General features: G+C 45.0%; 1 protein-coding gene across 8 annotated transcripts in view; it reads left to right on the forward strand.

The window, feature by feature from the left end:
• The window catches only part of FRMD4A (FERM domain containing 4A), a 434031-nt gene that overhangs the window by 300697 nt on the left and 106204 nt on the right, over positions 1 to 27130 (forward strand). For all 8 annotated transcript variants that reach the window (XM_081879084.1, XM_081879085.1, XM_081879086.1 and 5 more), the window contains 2 exons: positions 14940 to 15034; positions 21554 to 21646. In XM_081879084.1, the coding sequence (XP_081735210.1) occupies positions 14940 to 15034; positions 21554 to 21646 (188 nt within the window). The remainder of the gene's footprint in view (positions 1 to 14939; positions 15035 to 21553; positions 21647 to 27130) is intronic.

Raw genomic sequence — 27130 nt, forward strand, 5'->3', positions numbered from 1 at the left:
AATCAAGTGGCCTATCAATTTTTAATGATGATAATAATAATAATAATAATAATAATAATATGCATGATACAGTTGGGTGGTTTAAAAATGTTAAATACAGTTTTAAATACAGTTTTCTTGACTTCACCTATTACATATCTTCAGAATATCTAGATGAAATAGGCAGGTATCCTCCCCTAAATACTTTTAAACCAGTTCCTTGTACTATTACTGTAGTTGCCACATTTCCACCAGACTGAGTTTCAGGGAAGAATATGAAGTTCTATAAAATGGGGGCGGGGGGGGGGAGGAGGCATGAAAAAATCCCAAACAAGAAAGCATATTTGGGGTACAGAGTTAGTGCTTCTCCAGATGACCTGTTTAATGAGTATTTTTCCTTATTTGCTTACAAAAAGTTTGCAAACTGGTTAGATAATGTCCAGTCTTTAGTGAGCATTCATTTGGATTTGTTGTTGAGAAGTAACATGAAAAGTGGACAAGTAAATTGGTTCCACTAGAGCAGGGGTAGGCAACCTAAGGCCCGTGGGCCAGATGCGGCCCAATAGCCTTCTCAATCCGGCCCGCGGGCGGTCTGGGAATCAGTGTGAGTAGAATGTGTCCTTTTATTTAAAATGCATCTCTGGGCTATTTGTGGAGCATAGGAATTGGTTCATTTCCCCCCCCCCCCAAAAAAATATAGTCCGGCCCACCACATGGTCTGAGGGACGGTGGACCGGCCCACGGCTGAAAAAGGTTGCTGACCCCTGCTCTAGAGTAGTAAGATCCACTTTACATGCACAAACCTGGTTCTGTGCATCTCTCCAGCAAAACACTGACAGCCTGGAGGCTCCAGCCCCCTCCCTGTTCACGGCCACAAGACTGATAATTACTGTATATGCTTATTCAGAATACCTTAAAATTACAATTCTACCCTTGTTTCAGAAGAATCTTGGGAAGTGTTTCTCAAAATGTTACCCCAAAATTGGATTGGTTTTGAAAGATACTTATTTGGGCGACCCGACTGACTGTTCCTTTGGTGTCCAGATTCTGTACAAGATAGTCTCCCTGTTAGAGCATGAGAGATGGGCAGTGTTTTTTTTCCAGGGGGTATTCAAGGGTACACAGTACCAGCAACTCTTTTTTGTTGTTAAAAAGTGTGGCACTTACTGCACAACTTCGTGGTGGGTACTGGCACCTATTTTTCTAGAGAAAGAGAACTGGAGACAGGCATGGACCCAGAAACGTGGACCTGGGTAATTTTGCACTGATATGCAGATATTGATCCAAAGCAACTTTAGGTTGAATCCCTGCCACTTAGCTCAGCTGTTTAGCAGAGTAAATGCTGACCTGGCCATGGCACTGAAACAACTTCAGATTTTACATCAGTCTGAATTTGGACTTTTTGCTTGCTGAAGGAGAGAGTTAGAACCCTAAAATGTACCTGGTGGTGGGCAAATCTGTCAATCTTGGTTTCTCTCATTTTTCCAATCTTAAATTCAGTTCTCTGCATTTCCACACCAGTTTTCAATTATTTAAGAAAAAGTCCATGAAAATTCATCTGTGTTTTAGTGCAATCTTTTCCTAATATACACATTCATATGCAATTTTACTAACACACATTTTTCCAAAGCAATTTTCCCTAATACAGTGCATTTTTGTACATTATACACACTTTATCCTAGTGTGTGCATTTTTGTAAAGGTAAAGAACCCCTGGACAGTTAAGTCCAGTCAAAGGCGACTCTGGGGTTGCTGCACTCATCTCGCTTTCAGGCTGAGGCAGCCAGCATTTGTCCACAGACAGCTTTCCAGGTCATGTGGCCAGCAGGACTAAACTGCATATGGCACAACGGAGCACTGTGGCGAATGTCAGAGTGCACGGAAACGCCATTTACCTTCCCGCAACAGCTTTACCTATTTATCTACTTGCACTGGTGTGCTTTCGAACTGCTAGGTTAGCAGGAGCCGGGACAGAGCAACGGGAGCTCACCCTGTTGTGCAGCTTTGAACTGCCAATCAGCAGGCCCAAGAGGCTCAGTGATTTTAGTCCACAGCACCACCCGCTTCCATTTTTGTATACATTACTTGGTTGGGGAACTGCATTGCAAAATTCACCAGAGTGCAGATTTTGAAAAATGTGCTCTGTTTTGGTTCACATATTCTTTCAAAAAGTGCGAATTATGTAGGTTCACCTTCAAATATAAACTGAATCAAATTTCTACCCCATTGTGAGCTGTTGTAATTAAGTCTGTGGTCAATTTCTTGGCCTTGGCACAAACCCCGAGTTCCCGGATATAATTATGCTGCCAGTAGATACCTATGGGGAATATGCAAGAGAAAGGTAGGGAAGAAAGAAACGAAAAAGCATTTGAGCATTGCATACATATGTGGAAACTGGGGGAAATGGGTGGATTAGGTTACCTCATTGTGACCAGTATAGGTTTCACAGTCACATTACTGGCAATACAAAGAATGCTTTAATACCTCACGTGTAAATATCCAAAGGCGGGGGGGGGGGGGGGAGCTCAATTTTTTGATGTTTTGATTCTAATGCCTCCTTATTTTGGACACGGTTGTTGTGACCTGATAGCGCACGTAAAGTGGGCGGAAGTTGTGGGCCCGCTCAATCCCTGCTTGCTAATCTACAAGTGCAGCAGAATCACGTGCTGCCATCTTCTTGTAAAGGAGGCCGTTCATTCTGCAAATGAGGAACAGGTGTTGAATGTTTAAATTGCCACTTAGGGGAAAAATCCTCCACACAGAATGTTAGCATGTGAGAGGGAAGAGTTATTTCCTAGACAGTCTTCTTTCTAATGTGCTAGTTTTCTATGTGCAGGAAGTTTTCTTTTTTTCTGTGAAAGGGCATTTTAACATGTGATTTCCCTGCCTGAAGTGGTACAGTCCAGGAACAGTAAAGCTTTCTACTTCTGCTGCATCTGTAGTCGCCTTAGAGGCAGGAGCATGTGTTGTTTTTGTTTTAGCTGCATTAGCAAAGAGGAGCGGGGAGAGAGTGTCATAGCTAAAGAAGTGCTGTGTGTGTTTCGGCACGCTGTGCTGCTCTGAGAGATGCTAATTCTGCCCACATGTTAGCATCATTGTGCTGCGGTGAGGCTGTGTGCCAAGTGGGTGTGTGCATCTCACAGCCATTTGTTTCTTTCTCCTCTTCTTTTGGGTCCCGCTGCCAGACAGGAAGGCAGGTGGCCTAGGATTTGCACATTCCCCTGCGGAATGGGATGCTCTGACCAAGAGGGTTAATTTGCTGATGCTAAAGCTTGTGAATAGAAATCAAAACCATTTCTAAAAGTGCCAACCACAAGAAGCGGTTCCAGCTCAACGGTTCTTCCTCCTGTTTCGTTCCACCCATGCAAATGGCGTATTATACAATGGGTGCCTCCACACTTCTACAGTTTTGTGGGATGGATTCGAACACATACCAGAACTTTAGGTTTGTGCTGTTAAAGTGGTTTAAAGGGCTTTTTCTCCCTAGCACAACAAACCCACTTTTAAGACTTCTTGCAGTTTGGAGAGCAAAGTTTGAAAAGGGTAGGATGAACAAATAACTAATGGCAAGATGTGTAAACCTTCAGAACACGACCTATTGGCAGCTTGTAGGAGGCAGTGGTAAAGCCACTCCTTAAGAAACCCTCCCTGGATTCAGAAAACCTAAGTAACTACCAGCCAGTTGCTGGTCTTCCCTTCTTGGGCGAGGTTCTTTAGCAGGTGGTTGAGACCCGATCCAGGTGTTGTAGGAAGAAACTGATTTTCTAGATCTGTTTCAATCAGGGTTTAGGCCTGGTTTTGGCACAGAAACTGCTTTGGTCGCCCTGCATGAGGGCCTCTGTCAGGAGAGAGAAATATGTCCCCGTAAATTCTCCTCAACCTCTCAGTGGCTTTCAGTACCATTGACAATGGTATCCTTCTGGAGTAGCAGTCTGAGTCGGGGGTGGCACTGCTTTGCGGTGATTCTAGTCCTACATGGATGGTCGTTCCCACAGGGTGATGTTTGGCGAATGCTTTCCAGCCCTGTGGAGGCTTTAATGTGGAGTTCCTCAATTTTATCCCTGATGCTATTTAACTTCTACATGAAACGGCTGAGTGGGGTCATCCAGAGTTTTGGAGTATGCTGTCAGCAATACGTTGACGATACACAACTCTGCTTCTCCTTTAGATTTGCAGGTGTTTCAGTGGATGTGCTGGACCAATGTCCAATGGACTGGATGAGAGCCAACAAACTGAAGCTCAATCCAGATAAGACTGAGGCACTGCTAGTGGGTGATTCCCTAGAGCGGATGGCTGGGAGATGACCTGCTCTTGATAGGGTTACATTCCCTCTGAAGGAGCAGGTACGTAGCTTGTGGGTATTCCTGTATCCTTTGCTATCGCTTGCGGCTCAGTTGGCTTCCATCAGCTTTGACTTGTGGCCCAGCTTCACCCCTATCTGGATAGGAGTATCCTAACTTCTGTTGTCTATGCTCTGGTAACTTCTAGGCTGAAATACTGCAACACATTATACATAGGGCTGCCTCTGAAGACAGATGGTGCAGAATTCAGCAGCCAGGTTGCTCACCGGGACAAGACAATTTGAGCATGTTACACTGATCCTGGCCCAGCTGCACTGACTACCAATTAGTTTCTGGGCCCAATTCAAAATGGTGATTTTGACCTATAAAGTCTTAAATTCTCAGGACAGCAATACCTCAAGGACTGCCTCTACCCATGTAAACTGATTTGAAATCTGTGTTCTTCATCAGAGGCCCTTCTTCGTGTGCCTCCTCCATGTGAGATCCGTAGGATGGCAGCACGAAAATGGGCCTTTTCTGTAGTGGCTCTCTGTTTGTGGAATGCTCTCGCCTGAGAGAATCACCTGGTGCCTTCATTACATATTTTAAGGCACAGGGCAAAAATGTTCCTCTTTAACCAAGCCTTTGGCTGATTAATATTCTGCAGCCTTTTGAATTTTGTTTGTGGAAGAGGAGGTTGTTGTTTGGTTGCTTCTGTTTTAACTATTTATTTGTGCGTTTATAGTGTATTCTATTCTTGTGTGTTTATATTATATTGTATTTTTTTTCTTGTGAATTGCTTTGAGACCATTTGATAAAGGGCAGTATAGAAATCAATCAAGCAAACAAAATGTTCCTAGTACATTTCTGAGTGCAATTCAAAGTGCTGGTGCCACAAGGGCCAGCTTCCAAGGGCTACTGAGGGAGCCCACGTCACACCTGTGACGTCCCAGTGTTAGTTGTGCATGTGACGCCCAGTGTCATGTGATGTCAGAGGAGCCGGGGGCAGAGCTGAATTTGGTGGCTGTGATGCTCAGTGGCTGGAGGCTCCTCCTCCACCTCCTCTTGCCACTGGTGAGAGGCTGCTTCGACCCTCCTTCATGGCAGGAGGAGGAGGAGGAGCCACGCCACACCTTGGCTCTGTGCTTCACCTCTGCACTTTTGGGACACGAGGGGCAGCCCCTACCCCCAAAATACAGGGGGGCAAAAGGCCCCCAGGAGCCAGTGCCCCTCGTTGATACTGAACTTTAAAGTCAATCCCACCCCTGTGTCCTCCAAGGTGTATGTTAGGAGGAAATAGCTTCACTTTTCTGTGCAATTTACAGAAATGCAGTTCTGTGCCTACCTCTGACTTTCTGAAATAAGCATTGCCCAGATTTTGTGTGAAGACTGTTTGCTTCATTTAACCATAACGGTTACAAAGTTCAATTATTTTTCAATTAAGAGAGAATAGTCTTCCTTTCCACTCTTACATTTTGATGAGTAATTTTTCACACAAATCAATTGCAGCTTCCCTGAATAGCCTGCAGTCTCTGTTAAAGGGCAAACCTATCCCATAATGGAAAATGCTCTTTGTGCAAAGCCCTGCAGCTCAAATCTTCAGCCTGAGTGGATTTTTACACACTATTATTACATTGTACCCTAATGCAAAGATAGCTGCGAGGACCATTATTTCACATTGCTATAACATTTGTACTGATTGACTTATTGCATTATATATAGATTACATCCTCTGTTTTCTTTGAAACATACCATACAATTTAAAAGAAAAACAGGCTCCTTTTGCGTTGGAAGAACAAAACCTGACACAAAAAGAATGGTGAATGACTGACAGCAAAATGCCTCCCACAGTGAATTAGATTCCAGCAGTCCATGCATCCACCAAAGCACCCTGGAGTAGAAAGACAAATGGCAGCCCGTCTGAAATGTCTGGTGGAATGCTGTTGCCTGTAGTGGGAAGTAGTGCACAAGTCCCCTTCAGGCATTCAGGGAGGTGGTGAAGCTTGAGGAGTGTTTGTGCAGGAACATTCTTGCAAGCTCCACAGCCCTTGGCAAACTGGAGAGTGGCTGTGTGGGTAGCCTGATCCTACTTGGTTCAGCACCCCAGGTAAAGTAGAACCCTGGAAAAGTAGGGTTCCACGTGAGCTGGGGAGGATCGTGGTTGGTCCCGATCCTGGAGAGGACTCTTCAGGGGTGGAGGCATGGGGCACCAAGCAGAATCCCACTCCTATGTGAAGAAACCCACACCAATCCAAAGGCAGCCTGAAGAGCCCCACCTTCGTCATCCCTTCTCCAGGACTCAGGAGCAAGGGGGGGGGGTTGAACCAGACAGGAAGCCCCTTTGAGTACCAGTTTGGGTCTACTGTAGAGGAAAGATCTACTCAGGATAAGGAAGCCATCACCCAGCAGTGGACTAGTTGGAAAGGGAGTGGCTATATAAGCCCTTCAGTCTCCTCTGGGCCTTTGCTGAGTTAACTTCAGAGCCACTGCTCCAGTCCCACTGCTCTGCTGGTATCATTGACTCTGGCTCCAGCCTCTGCACCTAGAAACTGATATGGACACTTGCCCAAGTAGAAACAGGCTCCCCATGTCAGAATGTTGCCCTCCAAGTCAAGTAAGGTAATGAAAAGTTGGGAGCTAGTAAGCTCATCTGCGCCTCAGTGAGATACTTTCTGCTTTGTATGCAGAAGGTGCCAGGTTCAGTCCCTGGCAGGAGCCCCACAGGTAGGGCTGAAATGTCTAAAATCCTGCATAGTTGTTGCCCGTCAAATGTAGACCACACTGAGCTTGATGGACCAATGGTCTGATTTGGAATAGGGCAGCTCTCTGTGTCGGCTTCAGCATTCTGCTGTGCACCCTAAGTGGGCTACAGCAGAGCAGCAGTGTGTCTCCTTGTAATCCAGGCCTCTCGCTTGGCGGGGAGGGAGTTCAAGAGTAAGGATGGAATCAATGACACATTTTTCTTCTCCCAATCTTTTTCCTATTGTCCCTTATATTGCTACCAGACCAATTTCTGAACACTTTACAGCTGAGTGGTACAAAGGGGGAAAGGTATTGCTTTTTCCCCCTTCCACCAGGAACATTCCTGTATGGGACAATTTGAGTTCTGCTTTGAAACCTTGTGGAATGTGTTCTCCCTCCCTGTCTGGGATACTTAACTGTAAACTGTATTCTCTTTACCTCCTGGTCTCCATTTTCCCTTTTTTCCTTCAAACTTTCTGTGACTAGGCCTGTGGGGAAAATCTGATTCAATTCTCAATAAAGGCAAACCTGCCTACTTTACAACTTCTGAAACAATATGCAAACCAAAACACAGCTCCCCACCCCCACCCCTTCAAAATCTGCATTTCTATGAATTTTGCAATACAGAAAATTTTCCTTCAGTCGAGTAACAAGTACAAAACATGTATGTACTGGGGCAAAATGTGCAGAGAAATCCATCTATTCATGAAAATAACATTAAAAAATACATTGCATTAACGGAAATTTCTTTGCAGAAATGTGTGTATTGGGGGAAATCTCGTTTAAATATGTGTATGTTAGGAACTTGTCACACTAAAGTGCTGATGAATTCCCAACTGATGTGGAAATGTGGAGAAATGAACTTAAGACTGAAAAAAACGAGACACTGAAAGAAAGGGAAAGAGGCAGGTTCTCCCACCGCTCTCTGTGACTGAATTGCTCTCACCCGCAGATTGCTTCCAGACTGCTGCTGTTCTGAGGCAGTGTGCCACTGCATACAGGCAGCACCATTTTGCACAGGGGCTCCATTCCTGCCCCCATGCATCAGCAGAGTGCATGGCAGTGTGCCCAGTCCCGTTGCACCCAGCCCTGCTCCCATTCCACCCCCATTCTGCATTTTTCCAGGTCCAATTGCATGTTAGTTGGACACACATCAGGTGGTCAGCAGCTGTAAGTATAGCTGATTTTGAGCAGTTACACAATAAAGCCGCTCCCCCAAAAAAGATTTGGTTTTTTAAAATAAGTGATGGGAAACTGCATTTGCTTGGGTGTTATCTAAGCTCTCCACAGATAAATCAGGATTTAAGGCTTAATAAGCAGGTTGTCTAGAGGCTCCCATAGACTCTCGCAGGTTGCCTGCCTTCTGGTTCCTCAGACCACTCCTGCCCCACTCTCTGTAGACTACCTCCAGCATTCTGTAACCTCATCGGTTATTGTCTAACAGTTTCCCCAGCTTTTCTAAAAAAGTTAATTTTAACTTGCACACTTCTTTACTTCTAGGAAGTTCTCCAAGTTTGTAGAAACTACAACCTTATATTTAGGTGGTTCCTTTCCACTTTTAAACTGTTAGGCTTTCAACCACCTGAGTTTTCTGTTAGAGGGAACAGTATATGCCTGCGAAGAGTATACTTTTTTGTTATTAGTTGATTTGATGGTGAAAGTATCAAGTTCCTAGTTATCTAATACACGGAATGCATTATTGTTTTAAATTAAGCTCTTTAAATGTATTGTGATTTCCACAGGAAATAATTTCCAAATACTGGTTTGCAGGGCAAGTGCAAAACAGTTTGCTGTTTGCTTGACTCTCAGAGTTCAGAAAAAGACTAGACTAACACAGAGGTTGAACTTCTGGTGCTGAACTGAAAGCTACCTATGGTCATGATTCTCCAGGATGCAGGTAGTGCCTTTGCTTTACTCCTGCATCTCTATGGTGCTAGCCCTAGTTGACTGACCATGGAAATAGCAGCCGGTTGAGTATCAGACTCCCTGACAAAGAAGGCACTAGATATGTGGGACAGGACAATATCTCCTGCCCTGCTTCATGACCCTACCACCCTATAGCATGCAAATGAGAATGGAAAGCAAGGTTAGCTTACTCTTCCTCCCCTTCCCCAAACCTCTATCACTGTAGCTCCCTCTTGAAGTCAGTCTCTGTGGTGGCAGCAAACACTCAATGATGCAAAGCATTTTGTTTAATGAAAAGCAAACAAGCCTCTGGAAAACAAAAAGTGGGGAAATTTAATTACAAACTGAACAGATTCTGCAAGATGCTGCTGATGTTTCTAATGAGCCATTTGTGTGACTTGCATGAAAGGAGGTCATTGCTCATCACTTTTGTCTCGTGAGTGAAAACCAATCAGCTTATCTTGGCTACAACTTTCAAGGCTCAGGTCTCTCCAGAGAGGTGAATGCAGCCTTACTATTCTTGGTTTTTCTCTCCACAAGGATGGAGCTGATCCTCTGGGTGATCCAGGTACACCTGAGCTCGCTGTTTGTTTGTTTGTTTTCTATACTGCCCTATACCCGAAGGTCCCAGGTTCACATAAAATATAAAATACAAAAAATCAAAACAAAACCAACAACCCAATAAAAAAACCCCCAAAGAGCCAGCATTCTTTAAAAAGGGTATATGATGTAAATCAAGCCAAGCAAAGGCCTGGTTGAAAAGGAACATTTTTGCCTGGTGCCTAAAGGTGTATAATGAAGGCGCCAGGTGAACTTACCTGGGAAGAGCATTCCGCAGATGGGGAGCCACTGCAGAGAAGGCCCGTTCTCGTGTTTCCACCCTCCGGACCTCTTGCGGAGGAGGCACACAAAGAAGGGCCTCAGAAGATGATCTCAGGGTCCAGGTGGGTTCATATGGGAAGAGGCGGTCCTTGAGGTATTGTGGTCCTGGGCCGTTTAACACTTTTTTAGGTCAAAACCAGCACTTTGAATTGGGCTCGGAAACTAATTGGTGTATGTGCAGGTTTGTGACCAAACAACACCATAATTGAACACTACTGGGTTTTATTTGGTTGTGTAAACAGACAAATGACATTTTAACCCTACTTCTTCCCCTTAGCCTTCTCCCTCCTGCCTACAGTATTTGTTTCTAGCAATCATCATCATCATCATCTTTCCACCCATCTGATTGAGTTGTCCCAGCCAGATGAGTCTTGATATGATGCATATAAAACATTTGTTATGGTTTGTTCATTTGTTTCCTTTCATACTCCTTATCCATTCTGTGTTTTGTTTGTTAGATCATAGTCATATGTCATCTTTTAAAAAGTCATCTTTTAAAAAGTAAATCCTATTTGCAATGTGTCTAGTACACTAAGCACAATATGTATGCATGCATATAGATGGACAGGCTTGTAAGCAGCAGCTTGCCTAAACAGGAAAGCTCTTCTATTTCTCTTTTGTGTTTCAGATCGTAGATATTGGTGGGCTATTGAGAATTCTTGTTGGTTAATAACACTGTGGATTTTCCAGTAATAACAGCAATGGTCAGTTGAAAATGAAGCCACAGCTATGCTAGATGCAATAGGATTCGGTGCATGCCTGACTGCTTCTTCCCCCTTTGCCTGAACTGGATCACACCATGCACACAACTAACTAACTAACTAACTAACTAACTAACTAACTAACTAACTGGTGGTTGGAATGAAACAGCAACTTTGCAAGCCCTCACTCCATACACCTTTGTCATGAAGGGAAAGATTGCATGTTGTGCAGGGATGGAGGAGGAATCTGCAGGACTGATTCCAAAGCAGACTCACCTGATTCCATTGTGTCCACTTCAGAATCATCAGCCCGGCAGATCCCTTTGCAAGGAATCTGAGGGCTTCAGTGCTCCCTCTGTTAGCTGCTCACAGTTTGGGATGGCTAGCACATGGAGCCCCTTCTTGCAGGCGCTTTAAATAAAGTAGACCAAATCCTTCCTAGGAGTGACAGAACTTGATTATGTTCTGTCACTCTCAGAGGGAATTGTATAAAAAAGCATGGCTGCCCCCATGCAAAAACTGGAGGCAGCCAATTTCCCCCCTGTACTTTGCCTCTGAGAGCAACACAATGTCATCCAATTCCATCACTCCTTGAAATACTTGTTCCACTGTATTCAAAGCAAAGGAGTCTTGTGTGCTACCTACTCCAGGCTGAATGATTGGTTCTACAGCTTTTAAAGGTCCAGAAAAGAATTGTTACAGGACAGATGCAGCTCTGCAGCCCTCAAACAACTTTTTAGGGGTTTTGGGGGGGGGGAACCTTCTGTATTGCTATGTGGTTTTTCCCTTTCAAATTAACACAGAAATGGGACCATGTAAAACTGGGATGGACCAAACTTTAATGGGTCCATCCATCCTAAATGTTGTGCACAGATCATCACAGAATTGTGAAAAATAGGGGACATGTGTAGCAATGCCATGCCAAATTTGAGGCACCTTGAAAGGCTGTTTATGGCAGTAAAATAGCCCTGCTATTCCCTGCGGGATGTGCTTTCACTTCCGTGTCCTGCCATGGACTCATCTGAGCCAGTATTCTGCGGATTTTTGTAGCATAGCGGGAAAAGCCCTGAGAAGCATCATCAGCACTGAACACGAGTCGGTGTGACTGTTGTGACTGTCATCAGCACCTGTTTGATAGTATGTTACAAACAACATACTTCCTCCCCCCCCCCCACATGGCAAATGCCTTTTTAAAAATACACTATGTTTTGTATATGAAAGTGCCCATGTATGCCAAAATTTTGTCTTTGGAGTAGCTAGCATTTGGAATTAGCAGACTATTCCAAAGAGAACTTTTGTGTAAGGCTTTTATCTACTTACTTACTTACTTACTTACTTACTTACTAGCTTGTTATATTAATATAAGGCTGCTCAGTAACATGGCTAAATAAAGTCAGGGATACTAGGGTGACGAGACAGAGACAGAGAGAGGAGACCACAGTAATAGTAAGGGAGAAGCCACACTTCTTCTTCCAAAGACATAGCAGTCTATAAACAGCTTTACAAACTCTTTGAAACTGATCAACCCAACTCAGAGAAGCATCTAAGGTTTTGAGCCAGGAACACTGAAAAGGACAATAAGTTTGCGCAGCTGCAAGCAAAGCTTAGGACAGAAAGTAATCTTGGAGAGGACTAGCATGGCTTAACTTCACAATCTTAAGTCCCCTCTGGGATTCTCAGCCAGTAACTAACCTGGCTTGCAGCCAGTGCAGGCGCTGTCTCATCTGTTGTTTCCCCTCCCTGCCTTTCATCTCCCAATGAAAGGGCTATCCTTTCTTATCTGATCCAGAATGCTTGAAAAGAGATGTGCATTTGCAGTAGTTCTAGGAGCATAGCTCTTTGAGCCCTCCACCACCCAACCCCTGCTCAACTATGAGCCAGGAAGGAAATTTAGTTGTAGCCAAGAGTGTTTCATTACAAAACTGCAGATGGTAGAAAACAGGGGGAACAAAAGGCGGGGAGGTGGGAGAACCCTATCGCACTGGGATCTATAGTATCTCTGCATATTTAGTGATTGGAGTATCCTTGCCACAGTAACAACAAGCAGCACTTTGCATTTATTGGGTTTGCTATTTCTTAGGGGCTAAATCCTGTGAAGTATCTTATGCTATTGTAGTGCAGTGCTTAAGAGACTGAGCTGTGAGCTAGGAAGCCCCTCCTCCCTGCCATGAATTCAGAAAGTGGCCTGAGACAAGCCATTTTCTTTGAGTCTAAAATCCCACCCTCACCACTACCACCGGTTCTAATATACCTTACAGAGTTGTTGTAAAGGGGGGGGGCTAAATTAATATAAGGGGGTGCTTTGAACCTTCTAAAGCATAGTATGCTAAAGTTAAGTGACGATGGAGATTAGTTACAGATAGGTAGCTGTGTTGGTCTGCCATAGTCAAAACAAAATAAAAAAAATTCCTTCCAGTAGCACCTTAAAGACCAACTAAGTTAGTTCTTGGTATGAGCTTTCGTGTGCATGCACACTTGGTATCTGAAGAAGTGTGCATGCACACGAAAGCTCATACCAAGAACTAACTTAGTTGGTCTTTAAGGTGCTACTGGATGGAGATTAGCTGAGCCTCTGTGGTGTAGTGACTGGACACCAGGTTGATTCTTGGTATGTTTATTTGGAACCAAGTCCTACTGAGTTCAGTGAGATTTATTCCTGGATTGAGCATGTGTAAGATTGCATATTGAACTGCAAATCAGGAAGTGCTTCACACTCTGAAGCAGCCTTGCACATCAATCTACACACAAGTGTTATGTTCTCTTAAGCTGCTCTTAAACATAAGTTATATAAGTGGGAAGAAGGAGGCTTTTGCCAAGCTTACCCTGTCCAGTCATCTGGAGTCATTTCTTATTCACTGACCTAGTGAGTGGTTCTTTACTGTTCTCTACAGTAAGGCACTATCTAAGTGCTAATTATTATTTGTGGGACCCTATAGGCCTTGCTAGGGGACGCAGGTGGCGCTGTGGGTTAAAGCCTCAGCACCTAGGACTTGCCGATCGAAAGGTCGGCGGTTCGAATCCCTGCGGCGGGGTGCGCTCCCACTGCTCAGTCCCAGCGCCTGCCAACCTAGCAGTTCGAAAGCACCTCTGGGTGCAAGTAGATAAATAGGGAAGGTAAACGGCGTTTCCGTGTGTGGCTCTGGTTCGCCAGATGCAGCTTTGTCACGCTGGCCACGTGACCCGGAAGTGTCTCCGGACAGCGCTGGCCCCTGGCCTCTTGAGTGAGATGGGCGCACAACCCCAGAGTCTGTCAAGACTGGCCCATACGGGCAGGGGTACCTTTACCTTTACCTTTATAGGCCTTGCTAGGACTCTGGGTCAAATGGCTGTGCCCCAGAATGTGCAATACTATATGAAATATAACATTCACCTATATACTTTGTTCTACAGTGCTATAGACTTTGCTCACTTCAGCTAAGTTTTACAGAGGAGTGGGCAAATGTTTGGAATACAGAATTCTGCCTTTGACGAGGACAGAAGACCTACGATTCCTGCTACCTCTAATGGTTCTGTTTCTGCAACTTGCCATGTATGCTATAAATCAGGGTGGGGAACCTGTGGCCCTCCAGATGTTGCTGATGTTGACCTCTCTTGTGCTCAGGACCGCTCCTACAATGAGGCAGAGTAAAGCAGCAGCCTCAGGCAGCAGATGCTGAGGTGTGGGGAATGGACAGAGCTGTGAGACCCTGTGGCCCATCCAGTAGGCAGCTAGACTGCTGCCCTCGAGTGCAGTGAAAGATTCTGTCCTTTCACCAGTACTGGAGTAAGATTCAACCACCAATCCAATTGGTTTCTGTATGTATCTCGGGGGAGGCTGCCATCCTGTCCTCCGCCTCAGGCAGCAAAATGTCTTGAGCCAGTCCTGCTTATCCCACTTCATTCCAGCCTGGTGAAAGCTATAGGAGAAAAGAAAACTGGTGAACTGTGAGATGTGGCTTGATAAGGATCTCCTTTGCACAATGCGATCAATTGTGTGAGGCTACAGTGACTGCTTCTACCACTGAGCTCAGCTGACAAAGGATTATCGGACTGCATTCATGCAGCTGTTCAAGAGGAGAGCCTGTAGTCCAAGCACATACACTCCACTTAGGGAGTTGTGTGTATATGCAAGCTTAAATGCTGGTGCCAGTCCTTCTGCCTGTGCAACATAATTGGTTATTTACAGAAGGATGTGGATTGCAGCAGAGCTGTAGCTACCAGGCATTGCCAGGTGCAGAGCACAATGCTGCAATATCTGAATTTGTATGGAGCCTGGCTCGGCTGGCCTTCGTCAGGAGCTCTAGCTGCATGGTGTCACTGTGCACGTGGCTTTTGAAGTCATCACTGAACTCTTTCAAGAGACACAACAAGCTTCCTCCTGTTTACATTGTCTGTATCTTTCCTTTGTTTGTATCTTTCCAACCTAATGCATTCTAGCTGAGCATGTGTTTTTCTTCTTCTTTTCTTTGCAGCCAAAGCTTTTGGCCAAGGAGCTACTAGACCTGGTGGCATCTCATTTCAACCTGAAAGAGAAGGAATACTTCGGAATTGCCTTCACAGATGAGACGTAAGTGTTTCAGGATCAGAGCACAAAGGTTCCTAATTCTTGGAAGAAATGGGCAAGACCTTCAATATGAGGTTCCGCAGGGCTCAGTCCTATATCCCGTTGTTTAACATCTACATGAAACCACTGGGTGGGTTTATCCGGAGGTTCGGAGTTCGTTGTCAGCAGTATGCTGATGACACTCAGCTCTATTTCTCCTTTACATCTGCAAGTGAGGCAGTGGAAGTGCTGGACCAGTAACTTGCCTCGGTAATGGATAAGAGCCAACAGACTGAAGTTCAATCCAGATAAGACTGAGGAACTGTTAGTGGATGGTTCTCTAGACCAGATGGGGGAGAGGTCACCTGCTCTTGTTGGGGTTACACTTCCCCTGAAGGAGCAGGTTCGTAGCTTGGGGGTCCTCCTGGATCCTTTGCTGTTGCTTGAGGCTCAGGTGACCTCAGTGGCCCCCCACTGATGGAGTGCCTTCCATCAGCTTTGGCTGGTGGCCCAACTACGCCCCTATCTGGACAGGGAGAGCCTAACTACTGCTGTCCATGCTCTGGTAACCTCAAGGTTAGATTACTGCAATGTGTTATACATAGGGCTGCCTCTGAAGAGGGTTCGAAACTTCTGCTGGTGCAGAATTCAGTGGCCAGGTTGCTCACCAGAGTAAGACGGTTTGAGCATATTACACCGATCCTGGTCCGACTGCACTGGCTACCAATTAGTTTCCGGGTCCAATTCAAAGTGCTGGTTTTGGCCTATAAGGTCTTAAATTGCTCAGGACTGCAATACCTCAAGGACCACCTCTTTCCATATGAACCTACCCGGACCCTGAGATCACCCTCTGAGACCCTCCTCTGTGTGCCTCTTCCTTGCGAGGTGTGGAGGGTAACAACATGAGAACAGACCTTCTCTGCAGTGGCTCCCTGTCTGTGAAATGCTGTTCCCAGGGAAGTTTGCCTGGTGCCTTCATCATACACCTTTAGGTTCCAGGCAAAAACATTCCTTTTTAACCAGGCTTTTGGTTGATCCGATTTATATCCTATGCCCTTCTAAAATCTGGTTTTTTGGGGGGCGCTATTGGGTTGTTGTTTTTATTTGTATTAGGTATTTTGTGGTTTTATATTTTGATTTTATTCTGTGAACTCCCCTGTGACCCCCGTGTATAGGGTGGTATGTAAATTCAATAAATAATAATAATATGGAGAGAAGGGCAGGTAGCCCCACCTACTAGGACAAGAGCAGCTCCATCACCTGAAGCTCCATCACCTGCCAACCTTGTTGTTGGTCCCTGATCAGCCCCTTGCTATCTTACAGCAAGTCTGATTTCTGATTTCTATAGACACTGTTCAAAGTGTCCCTGCAACCATGAGGTATAGAAACCTGACACAATTTATTGAAGTCCTGTGTTCATTTAAATTTTACTGCAAGCATGTGGATAAATGATGAAATTGTAGAAGTTGTAATCATGTGCACCCAATGGACTGCCAGGTGAAACTGAAATACAAATTGCTGCGTCAAGAAAAATGGAAATCTGCTTCCTGTTTCCATCTGTTTTTTACATGGAACTGTAACTAGCTTTAGAATGTAAGGTTCTTAAGAGGACAGAGTCTGATCTAGTTAACCATTTATCATGCAGTGACTAGAACAAAAGGAGCCCAGGAGATGCTGGAAAATAATCAATATTCAATTAGTATCTTCAAAATGTTTAACCAATTTATCTCCATGGTAAAATATCACAGTCTTCTCAGGTAAAGTCCACCAAGAACAGCTCCAGCATTGCTGGCATTGATTGCACTGTGGCATGAAGAAAGAACTTTACATATATGTTTTGTATGGAGAAACTCTCTTAGGAGCTGTGGGCTGGGAAGTGGTCAAATTGGCTTCTAAGTGGTTTATAAGCAGAAAACCAATTACAAAAATGTAAACAAATGTAATTAAAATACACAATGAACAAGCTCATTAAAACAACCCCAAAATGAAAACAGTTATAACAGCAACTAAAACAATTAAACTAGGGGTGTTCAGGTTGAGGTTAAAAGATCAAAGGAATACCTACGTAAATAGATGCCTCTTAAAAACCCTGCAGGAATTCCAATCGTGATAGGGCCTCTCATATTTTATCAGGGAGAGCATTGGACCACAGTGGTGCTATCAGTGAAAAGGCCCATCTGCATGTTATCATAAGTCAATAATCCTCAGGTTGCAGCAAGAGTAACTGGGTTCCATCTGTGTATCTGAAGAAGTGTGCATGCACACGAAAGCTCATACCAAGAACTGACTTAGTTGGTCTTTAAGGTGCTACTAGAAGGAATTTTTTTTGTTTTGGGTTCCATTTGTTCATCTTAATGTCTTTACCAGGCAGTGGAGGGGAAGATGGTCTTTCAAGTCACATGGTCCAGAGTTTAATACTACCATCTATCTATCTATCATCTATCTATCATCTATCTATCTATCTATCTATCTATCTATCTATCTATCTATCATCTATCTATCTATCTATCTATCTATCATCTATATCTAGCTATCTATCATTTGCTGCCATGTGACTGGGTTGCCCCAGCCACTCTGGGCAGCTTCCGTAAGTAGCAAGGCCTTAAAACGGACCCAATGATTAATAGGTAAAAAGGTAAAGGGACCCCTGACCATTAGGTTCAGTCGTGACTGACTCTGGGGTTGTGGCACTCATCTCGCTTCATTGGCCAAGGGAGCCGGCGTACAGCTTCCAGGTCATGTGGCCAGCATGACAAAGCCGCTTCAGGCGAACCAGAGCAGCACACGGAAACGCCGTTTACCTTCCCACCAAAGCGGTTCCTATTCATCTACTTGCACTTTGACATGCTTTCAAACTGCTAGGTTGGCAGGAGCAGGGACCGAGCAACGGGAGCTCACCCCGTCACAGGGATTTGAACCGCCGACCTTCTGATTGGCAAGTCCTAGGCTCTGTGGTTTAACCCACAGTGCCACCCACGTCCAAGTGCCAATTCCTTAGGACTGGTTGCCCTGGCAGGATATGTGTTGGATAAGGGGCATCATTCACAAGCAGACCTAAGTCATTCTGCACTAGCTTAAGCCTCTGGGCCAGCTGTATAGAAAGCTTTGCATTAAGATAAACATGAGGTTACCAACACATGACTCACAGTAGACAAGTCACATCTGTCCAGCTGGTGATGTGGCCTTTGCTGTGGAGGCCACTTGGATCTCTGTGGGCAAAAGATGTTTCTAGGTGCACCCCTCGGAGCATCCCTGCTCCCTCAGAAGGAGTGCAGCTCTCCAGAAAAGGCTACCTCCACAAGCAAAATTGCTGTCAATGAAAAATGCTCCAAGGACCTCTCTGTCAAAATACTGTGGTATTTTTAATTAAAATACAAATCAACAGTCCACCCAGGCCTTTTTTTCAGCTGGGACTTGCCAGAACTCAGTTCCGGCACCTCTCAGGTGGGCGCCATTGCTGTTATAAAGGACAAGAGAGGCATTCATGGTGAGTTCTGGCACCTCGTTCTCTAGAAAAATAACATTGGGTCCACCAACTAGTTTTTATTTAAAAAACAAATCTGAACCCATTGAGAACCTGGAAAAAACCCACTTTTACTGGTATAGGTTGAGTGTTTAAACAAAGGGGGAGGCTTGTGAGAGCAGCCCTAAACTATGTCGTATGAAAGTAATTCTTTGACTCCAGAGGAAAATCTTTACAGGTGTAATTTATTTAGAAATGATTTGTACTGGGGATTTCCATTCATTAGTTGCGCTGCCTCATGACAACCTGAATGGAAAATCAATGGGAACAACCTTTGTGTTGGTGACTTAATAGCTCCTTTTGGTGATATCGGGTCATTACTTCATACTGCGTGACCAGAATGAGATTGCCATGCTATGAAAGTGAAAAGAAGAATCTTCATGTTTGAAAGATCTTAGAAACATTTCACAGTATTAACTTTAGGGTCAGGCTATATCCAAAAGAAGTATGCAGCAGGTTGTGGGGGAGGGAAATTCTGCTCCTCTGCAAATTTAGGTTGTGTAGTACAGTGGTGCCTCGCAAGACGAAATTAATCCATTCCGCGAGTCTCTTCGTCTTGCGGTTTTTTCGTCTTGCGAAGCACAGCTATTAGCGGCTTAGCGGCTATTAGTGGCTTAGCGGCTTAGAAAAAGGGGGGGGGAGGGGAAAAACTCGCAAGAACTCCCAAGCTGTTTCGTCTTGCAAAGCAAGCCCATAGGGAAATTCGTCTTGCGAAGCACCTCAAAAGACGGAAAACTCTTTCGTCTAGCGAGTTTTTTGTCTTGCGAGGCATTCGTCTTGCGGGGCACCACTGTATCATGCTTTGTCCCGGCTTGCCAGGTCATTATGCAGAGCCTGCTGGGAATGAGTTGCAGCAGCCGGCCACCTGGCACTGGAAACAGAGACAGTCAGTAGCGCAGGGATGAGGAACGTGTAGCCTCCCCAAAGTTCTCTCTCATCTTTCACTATTGACCATGCTGGGCTGGCTAGGGCTGAGAGGAGTTGGAGCACAACAACATTTGGGGGTCCACATGCTCCCCAGAGCTGAGGTAGCAGGGCCTCCACCCCTCATCACCATCTAAAGAAAGGATGTTGTCTATTGTGTGGCACCATTGAGCATCCTCTGTATTCTGTGGCTTCTGCAGTGAGCGTCTCAAGGAAAACAAATAACCTTGGAGGGGCTGCATGGGACCTCAGTGAGGCTTCTCTCTCAGAGGCCTGGGCTGCTCTTCATAGAGCCATTCTCCTTCTCAGTGGTCTTCAGAGAGTTCCTGGTATACATGGGTGTTATCCTGGTTCAAAGTTATCGTACACTATGCTATCAGTGGACTTTCAGGACTAGATCACAACCATTGGTGATCTTGTAATTAAGGCAAATGTTGCCATTTTTTAACATTTGGCAAGGAGCATGTCACTCTCCTTTTCTGTACTGGCAATATTAACAACACCTTTCAAAGTGAAATAATCTTTACAATTATACATAGAGCTGCACAGTAAAACACATATAAACTACCATATTTATTTGCGGTAAGTTGGGGTTGCATAAGGATAATGTTTAATATTCCACTTTCTGTTAAAGTAAGAGTGTGTCTGTGCCACAGATGTGCCCAGATAAGTAAGAACAAATTGGCCATGTTCCTGTGCGCTCCACTTCTGCAGGAGGTACTTGTGAATATGTTGGTGGTGTTTTTGAAGTTAAGTCTGCCTCAGAAATTAAAAGAACTACTCCATAATCATAAGAAAAGAAAATGCATACTGTATATGCTGCAGGAGAGTTAAAATGTACTAATATCTAAAAGAATGTTTCATGATGGCAGACAGAGGTGACAACAAAAACCTCTCAACTCAGAAACCCAAGAGCGAGGGTTGCAACCAAGCCTGGTGGGGGCACAGCCATACTCTTCCCTGCCGCTTGGCCAAAAGAGCTGTCCCAAACGTATCCATTGCACTGATGGGATCTCCCCACCAGAACTTCTTTGTTTCCATGATTGCGTGTTGTTAATAGCTTCGCAATGAGAAGGCTCCCCATGATCCATGGACTAGAAAGAGTTAATTGTCCTTCATTTGCAATACAGAAAATATGCAGAGGAATTCTGCATTCCACCCAGTAAATGCCATGAGGTATAAATGCAAGAGAGCAAATTGGGTTGGAGTCAGTGGTGAGAGAGAGGCATTGTTGTATGTGGCATTCTCACTTGCTGCTTTTCTCCCACGATGCTCTTTGGTCAGCAGCTTTTGCTAGTTATTGGGACGCTCTGTGAACAGAAAAGACGGTGGGAAGGCTCAATGCAAAGATGCCTCTGTAAGGAGACCAAAAGCCACCACCCTCTGAGACTCCCCAACTTCTGTGATCCCCACAAGATGCCTCAGGTTGGAACTGGGTGTGCAGAACCCATGAGTCTTTACAAGGGAAAATGGTGTAAAGCAAACTGAGAGCAGCATGAAGTACCAGTAACGTGTGTGTGTGTGTGTGTGTGTGTGTGTGTGTGTGAGAGAGAGAGAGAGAGAGAGAGAGAGAGAGAGAGAGAGAGAGAGAAGCAGCTGTGTTTTTGAAAGCTCTTGAAAGGCAACTTGGCAGGCTCTATTTGCAAGGCCGTTTCAGACATACTGGGTGGCAAATAAAATATCTGAGACATTGTTTGGCTGTGTTTTAGCCTGCAGTGAAATAGTACAGACCTTGTATAAACTCCTAGCAGTAGCAACTTTTAATGGAAAGCCTGACAGACTTTCCATTCTATAGTCATGCCAAGGGTGGCAAGGCTGCAATAAAGGCCAAAAGCACTTATCTCTTTGGTTCTGCCTCTTTGCATTGTACATCTCCAGTCCTCACTCTGACCAGGTGAGCTTCACATGTTAAACATTTAAGCCTGAAGTGACAGCCCTACCATCCCCACAGCAATGTTGCATGGATTCCTCAAATACAGTAGGTGAGAGAAGCCACTTTCTCAGCTGCATTATTATATCTACAGTCTCAGTCAAAATAGGTAGGAGGAAGAAACCTCTTGTTTCACTTCCATCCCTTTGTCTCTTACCTTCATCAGGGGCCACCTGAACTGGCTTCAGCTGGACCGCAGGGTGCTGGAACACGACTTCCCCAAAAAGTCAGGACCGGTTGTTTTGTACTTTTGCGTCAGGTGAGTATATGTTTTGGCATCTCTCAGAATGTACCACAGCATGTTTTTGCATTTTTGTTTTTGTAGTAAGTTCAGAGTTGGTGTTGTTTAGAAAGGGTAAGGTAAAGTGTAAAGGGACCCCTGACCGTTAGGGAGGAGAGAGGGAAAGAGAGCCTGCTTGCTTTAAAGGAGCCAACCGGACAGGAGCCACTTACACTCGTGTAAGCGGCTCCTCTCCTCTCCCACTTTGCTCCTTTAAAGAAGCAGGCTCTATGTCCCTCTCTCCTCCCCACTCAGCGGTTCTTCTCCTGCTTTGCTGTTTCAAAGCGAGCCACAGAGGAAGGAAGGAAGGAAGGAAGGAAGGAAGGAAGGAAGGAAGGAAGGAAGGGGAACCATGGATCCTCTGCTCACGACTGCAGCAGATCCCCCCCCCCCCGCCATCCGTAGGCATTCGCTCCATAACACGCATAGACATTTCCCCTTACTTTCTAGGAGGAAAAAAGTGAGTGTTATGGTGCAAAAAATACGGTATATTTGTCTCCACATTGACCACTTTTAGGCATCAACTGAAGATGTATTGGTTTGTGCTGGCTTTGGGGACATAAATGGATTCCATAGCCCAACAGTTTTAGTATCATTGTCTGCTGCATTATGTCCTTTGGTTTTTAGATCCATAGTTGTGGATGTTTGTGGTGGTTGCATTTTACTGTGTTGTGAACCGCCCTGGGAGGAAGGGTGGCACAGATGGTGCTGAGGTTCATGTTCAGATCTCACCTCAAACGCTTTAGATGGCTTTAGACAAGCTGACATTCCCTTCACTGTACATCCTCCTCTTTGATGGGCAATGATTCTGGTTTATCTTACCGGCTTATATACCTGATTTGGGTATTTTCACTTAGAGCAGAGAGGTGGAGTATAAATATGAAAAATAAATATAATGAGTTGTATATTTGTAGTATTTATTTGTATAATATTTATAATCTTTTAATATCAGTAAGGATGGTTGAAGTAATGTGTGTGAAAGCTATGATTGCCAGGATTCTTAGAGGGAAGACATAGATAGTTAAATGAGAATATATGTTTGTGCACATATCATATGTGGAAATGCCTAAACTCCTAATTTATATCTCTCCTTCCACAGTTCATAACTGCATAGTCATTCTTCTGTTATACCGCAGAGAGATGCACAGGCAGTTATGAACTTTAGAAAAGCAGATACGAATTAGGAGTTGAAGGCTGAATGGTGTTTAATTATGAAAATGTCGTTTTTTGTATACTGACCATCAGAGACATGTATCTTTATGGACATACATAAGCCTCAAACCCAAACAATTTTTTCAGTCTAACCCAAACAAGGAGAATAACATATTAGGGAAGCAGGAAGGAAAGACGCTGTGATAAAGTAAGTGTTATTTGCAGTGTTGAGCTTTGGGGAAGCATTTAAAATGAGAGGGTGAAGGATTAACTCAGCGCAGGAAGAAGCCATGATGTTGGGAGTAAAAAATGAAAAAGGGAACCAGCAGTTATGTTGAGAGAACCGGGAAAAGACCTGTGGGTGACACGACAAAAGAAAGTTAGTGATGGAAAATTTCAGTGCAAGAAGACATATGTAGACTGTGTTTGTGTGAATACATGAAGCTATGGCAGGCAAGGGTGCACGCACAAGTCATGCCCCCCGTATCTCCTCAGACATGCCAGCTTCTCATTAGTTTGTCCCGTGATATTGGCAAAGGTTGAATGTGTTTTTATAGTATGCTTGATGGCATGTGCCTAGACATTGTCCCTCTGATTGGAAACCCTGCTAAACCAAGGTTATTCTGCTTGGGGGGAGTTTTTCTGAGACTGTCCAATCAGACCTTTGCACCTATTGCATGGAAATCTGAGGGGCAGCTACTGCAGCTGGGGACCCTGTTTCCGTCCCTTGTCTAACCCTTCACACATTCTTACAGATGCCTGAACATTATTTAAGTGCTGCAGGCTTACACACTCCCTCCTCCCCCTATTATGGGCAGATTCCATCTTTCTTTCTGGGTTTCCTTCAGCCATACGTTGCCATGAGACCTAAAGGGAACTGCAAACAGAATTTCCTTGGAACTGGTTTGCCAGACCGACTTTAAACCACTGATTTGAAGAATGGGCTGGAAGCAAATCACAGTTTGCCCAGCTGGGGTGTCACAGGAAACAGTAGTTGTCACATAACACAGAAAGGAGAGGGGAATCCTGGGAGCAGAAAACGGGGCAGGAGAAGGTGGATGCGATGGGGATACCTGCTGCATCTTCAGTCTCCAATTCATTATTTGGAGATTGGTTTTCTGGGCATTGGTGTTGAACCACCATAACCATGGAACTAGATACTGTACTTCAGCCAGTTCCAAGAGCAGCTGCACAACTCTTAATGGAGCCTGTCTCCTTTTTCCTACCAAAGACACTGCGTACCTGTTTGCTTCTGGCCTCAGAGAGCCAGTCATTACCTTTTGAAGCCTAAAAAGTTTACTTGTCCAATACGTTCAGTGAGGCCTTTTTTTGTACAGTTGTACAGTCTGATGTAAAATTGACTAGTACAAGAAGAAAGGGCCTCCCCCCCCCCTTGTTACAGTGCTTAAGATTTGAAGCTCCCTGACCCAGGAAATCCATTTTTTCTCCATTTCTGTTCTATGACTTTTGATGACTTTTTGTGTGATTTTCTTGACTTCACACCCCCTGCCACCATGAATTGTTTTGTAGGGTTGTTGTTTTTTTTGTAATTTTGCTGCTATTCTGACTATATTTTTGTTTTCCATTCATTATATTATAGGGTGTGTTTTTTAGTTATGCTAGCTGCCTCACATCACTGTGAGATGGAAAGGCAGGTGTCAGACCATCAGGCTACCTAACTCAGTTAGTTATACAGAATGGTAGCAGCTCTCCTGGGTTTCTGACTGAAATCATTTCCAGTTCTACCTGGAGATGGTACAGACTGTGAACCGGAGGCTTCTTCCATGTGCTCTTCCACTGGCTGCAGCCCGTCTCCAAATACAGAGACAATATATGCTGTATCTTTTTCAAAAAACCATTGTAATTTTATTTCCACTAATACTTTACCCCTGGAGGTGCACTCCATTGTCTCTCGAGGCAGACAGATGCCAACAGTAACTTGCAATATGTCTTGCTCATTTATCTAAGCCAAATGTTCCTTGATGCAGCAAGTCCAGCTTTCCTTGGAATATTCCCATGCAGCTACTCAGTTAAAAAGGGCGATGATTCACTCTCACTATAACCAAAATAAATTGCTCTGTTCACATTGCTGAAAGTTCTGAAATAAGCTTTCAGAGACTTCTTATATTGTGAAAGAAACCTCTTTGTTAGAAACAGCCTCTATACTTGATCTGGTAAAAAGGTAAAGGTACCCCTGCCCGTACGGGCCAGTCGTGTCCGACTCTAGGGTCCAGTCGTGTCCGACTCTAGGGTTGTGCGCCCATCTCACTTAAGAGGCCGGGGGCCAGCGCTGTCCGGAGACACTTCCGGGTCACGTGGCCAGCGTGATGAAGCTGCATCTGGCAAGCCAGCACCAGCGCAGCACACGGAAACGCCGTTTACCTTCCCGCTATAAAGCGGTCCCTATTTATCTACTTGCACTTAGTGGTGCTTTCGAACTGCTAGGTGGGCAGGAGCTGGGACCGAACGACGGGAGCTCACCCCGCCGCGGGGATTCGAACCGCCGACCATACGATCGGCAAGTCCTAGGCACTGAGGTTTTACCCACAGCCCCACCCGCGTCCCACTTGATCTGGTAATCACCGACAAAAGTTGCACATAGAAGTCCGGGAGGAGGGAATCATTAAAACCTTCAGCGGACCAAGTGAGAACGCTTCTGGGTAACATGGACTGCAGTGTAACGAAATGGTTCCACACCTATTACAAATAATGACAACAAAGCTCAGAGTCCAAAGCAAATATTTAGCCGGCGTAATTCAGATAAGGAAGTTCTGTCTGCATTTCCAGCCCTCACTTCTGCAACTAGGCACTATAGCTAGGTATGCTAGGTACGCTGCTATCTCCAGAAGATACGCAGGTATCTCCAGAAACAGGAATGGCGGGGTGTGGGAGGAGCATAGGGACCTAGGCCCTATTATCATGTAGCTCGAATACAGGAGACTTTTTTCTCATCTTAGGACTCATCCAGACTTCCTTTCGCACTGACTTTCTAGGCACAGGCCTGGGCTTTAAAATGCCATGTCCAAGCAGGTTTGGTTTTTTGTCCCAGCACTTTCTCTGCGTGTTTTATCACTGAATTGGAGCAAATGGCAATCAGGTTTTTCCACAGATTGCTGTTTTCTCCGATTCAGCAGTAAAATTCCCTGGGGAAAGCTATTATTATTACTATTACTATTACTATTATTATTACTGTACTGTTCATCTGACTGGGTTGTCCCACACATTCTTGGAGGCTTCTAGCAAATTAAAACACCAAACACAGTAAAACATAAAACATTAAAAACTTCCCTAAACAGGGCTGCCCTCAGATGTCTTCTATAAGTCAGATAGTTCTTTATTTCCTTGACATCTGATGGGAGGGTGTTCCACAGGGCGGGCGCCACCACCAAGAAGGCCCTCTGCCTGCTTCCCTGTAGCTTCACTTCCTGCAGGGAGGGAACTGCCAGAAGGCCCTTGGCGCTGGACCTCAGAGTCCGGGCTGAACAATGGGGGTGGAGACGCTCCTTCAGGTATCCTGGGCTGAGGCCGTTTAGGGCTTTAAAGGTCAGCACCAACACTTTGAATTGTGCTTGGAAACGTCTGGGAGCCAAGGGAGGCCTTTCAGGACCAGTGTTATATGGTCCCGGCAGCCACTCCCAGTCACCAGTCTAGCTGTCGCATTCTGGATTACTTGTAGTTTCTGAGTCACCTTCAAAGGTAGCCCCACATAGAGCACACTGCAGTAGTCCAAGCGGGAGATAACCAGAGCATGCACCACTCTGGCAAGACAGTGAGCAGGCAGGTGGAGCTGGTAGACAGCCGCCCTAGACACAGAATTAACATTCATTTCCATGGACAGCTGTGAGTCCAAAATGACTCCCAGGCTGCGCACCTGCTTGGGAGTGAAAATCCCCCTCTCCCTTTAGTAGGGTTGTGTTCAGCTTTGGAATAGGAAATCACACACACACACAAGACGAGATGCAAGCTGGCGAGAGATGTGCATACCAAAGCTAAATTGCCCATCATTAGTTCTGATTGCTGGTGTTTTGGAATAAAATGAGAATGGGATGGAGCCTGGAGGGATCCCACTCTCCTTGGCCTCTGAAGACGGATACACTAGATGTTAAAATCAATAGAGTCCTGCTCTCAGAGGGGGAGGCTTCTGTTGCTTTTCTTATTCCTTTCCAGCTGACTACTTAACAGATCAGCAATGGGGCTGTTTGACTCTTTCTTTCTTTTTCAGCGCCCCCCCCCCCCAGCACAAGCTCTTTGCATTTTGTCCAGCAGCAGCATATGTGAATGAAATGGCAGATAGGTTTTATCCACTGGGCC

This window comes from Podarcis erhardii (assembly GCF_964252035.2).
Source record: "Podarcis erhardii genome assembly, chromosome: 10".
NCBI lineage: Eukaryota > Metazoa > Chordata > Lepidosauria > Squamata > Lacertidae > Podarcis > Podarcis erhardii.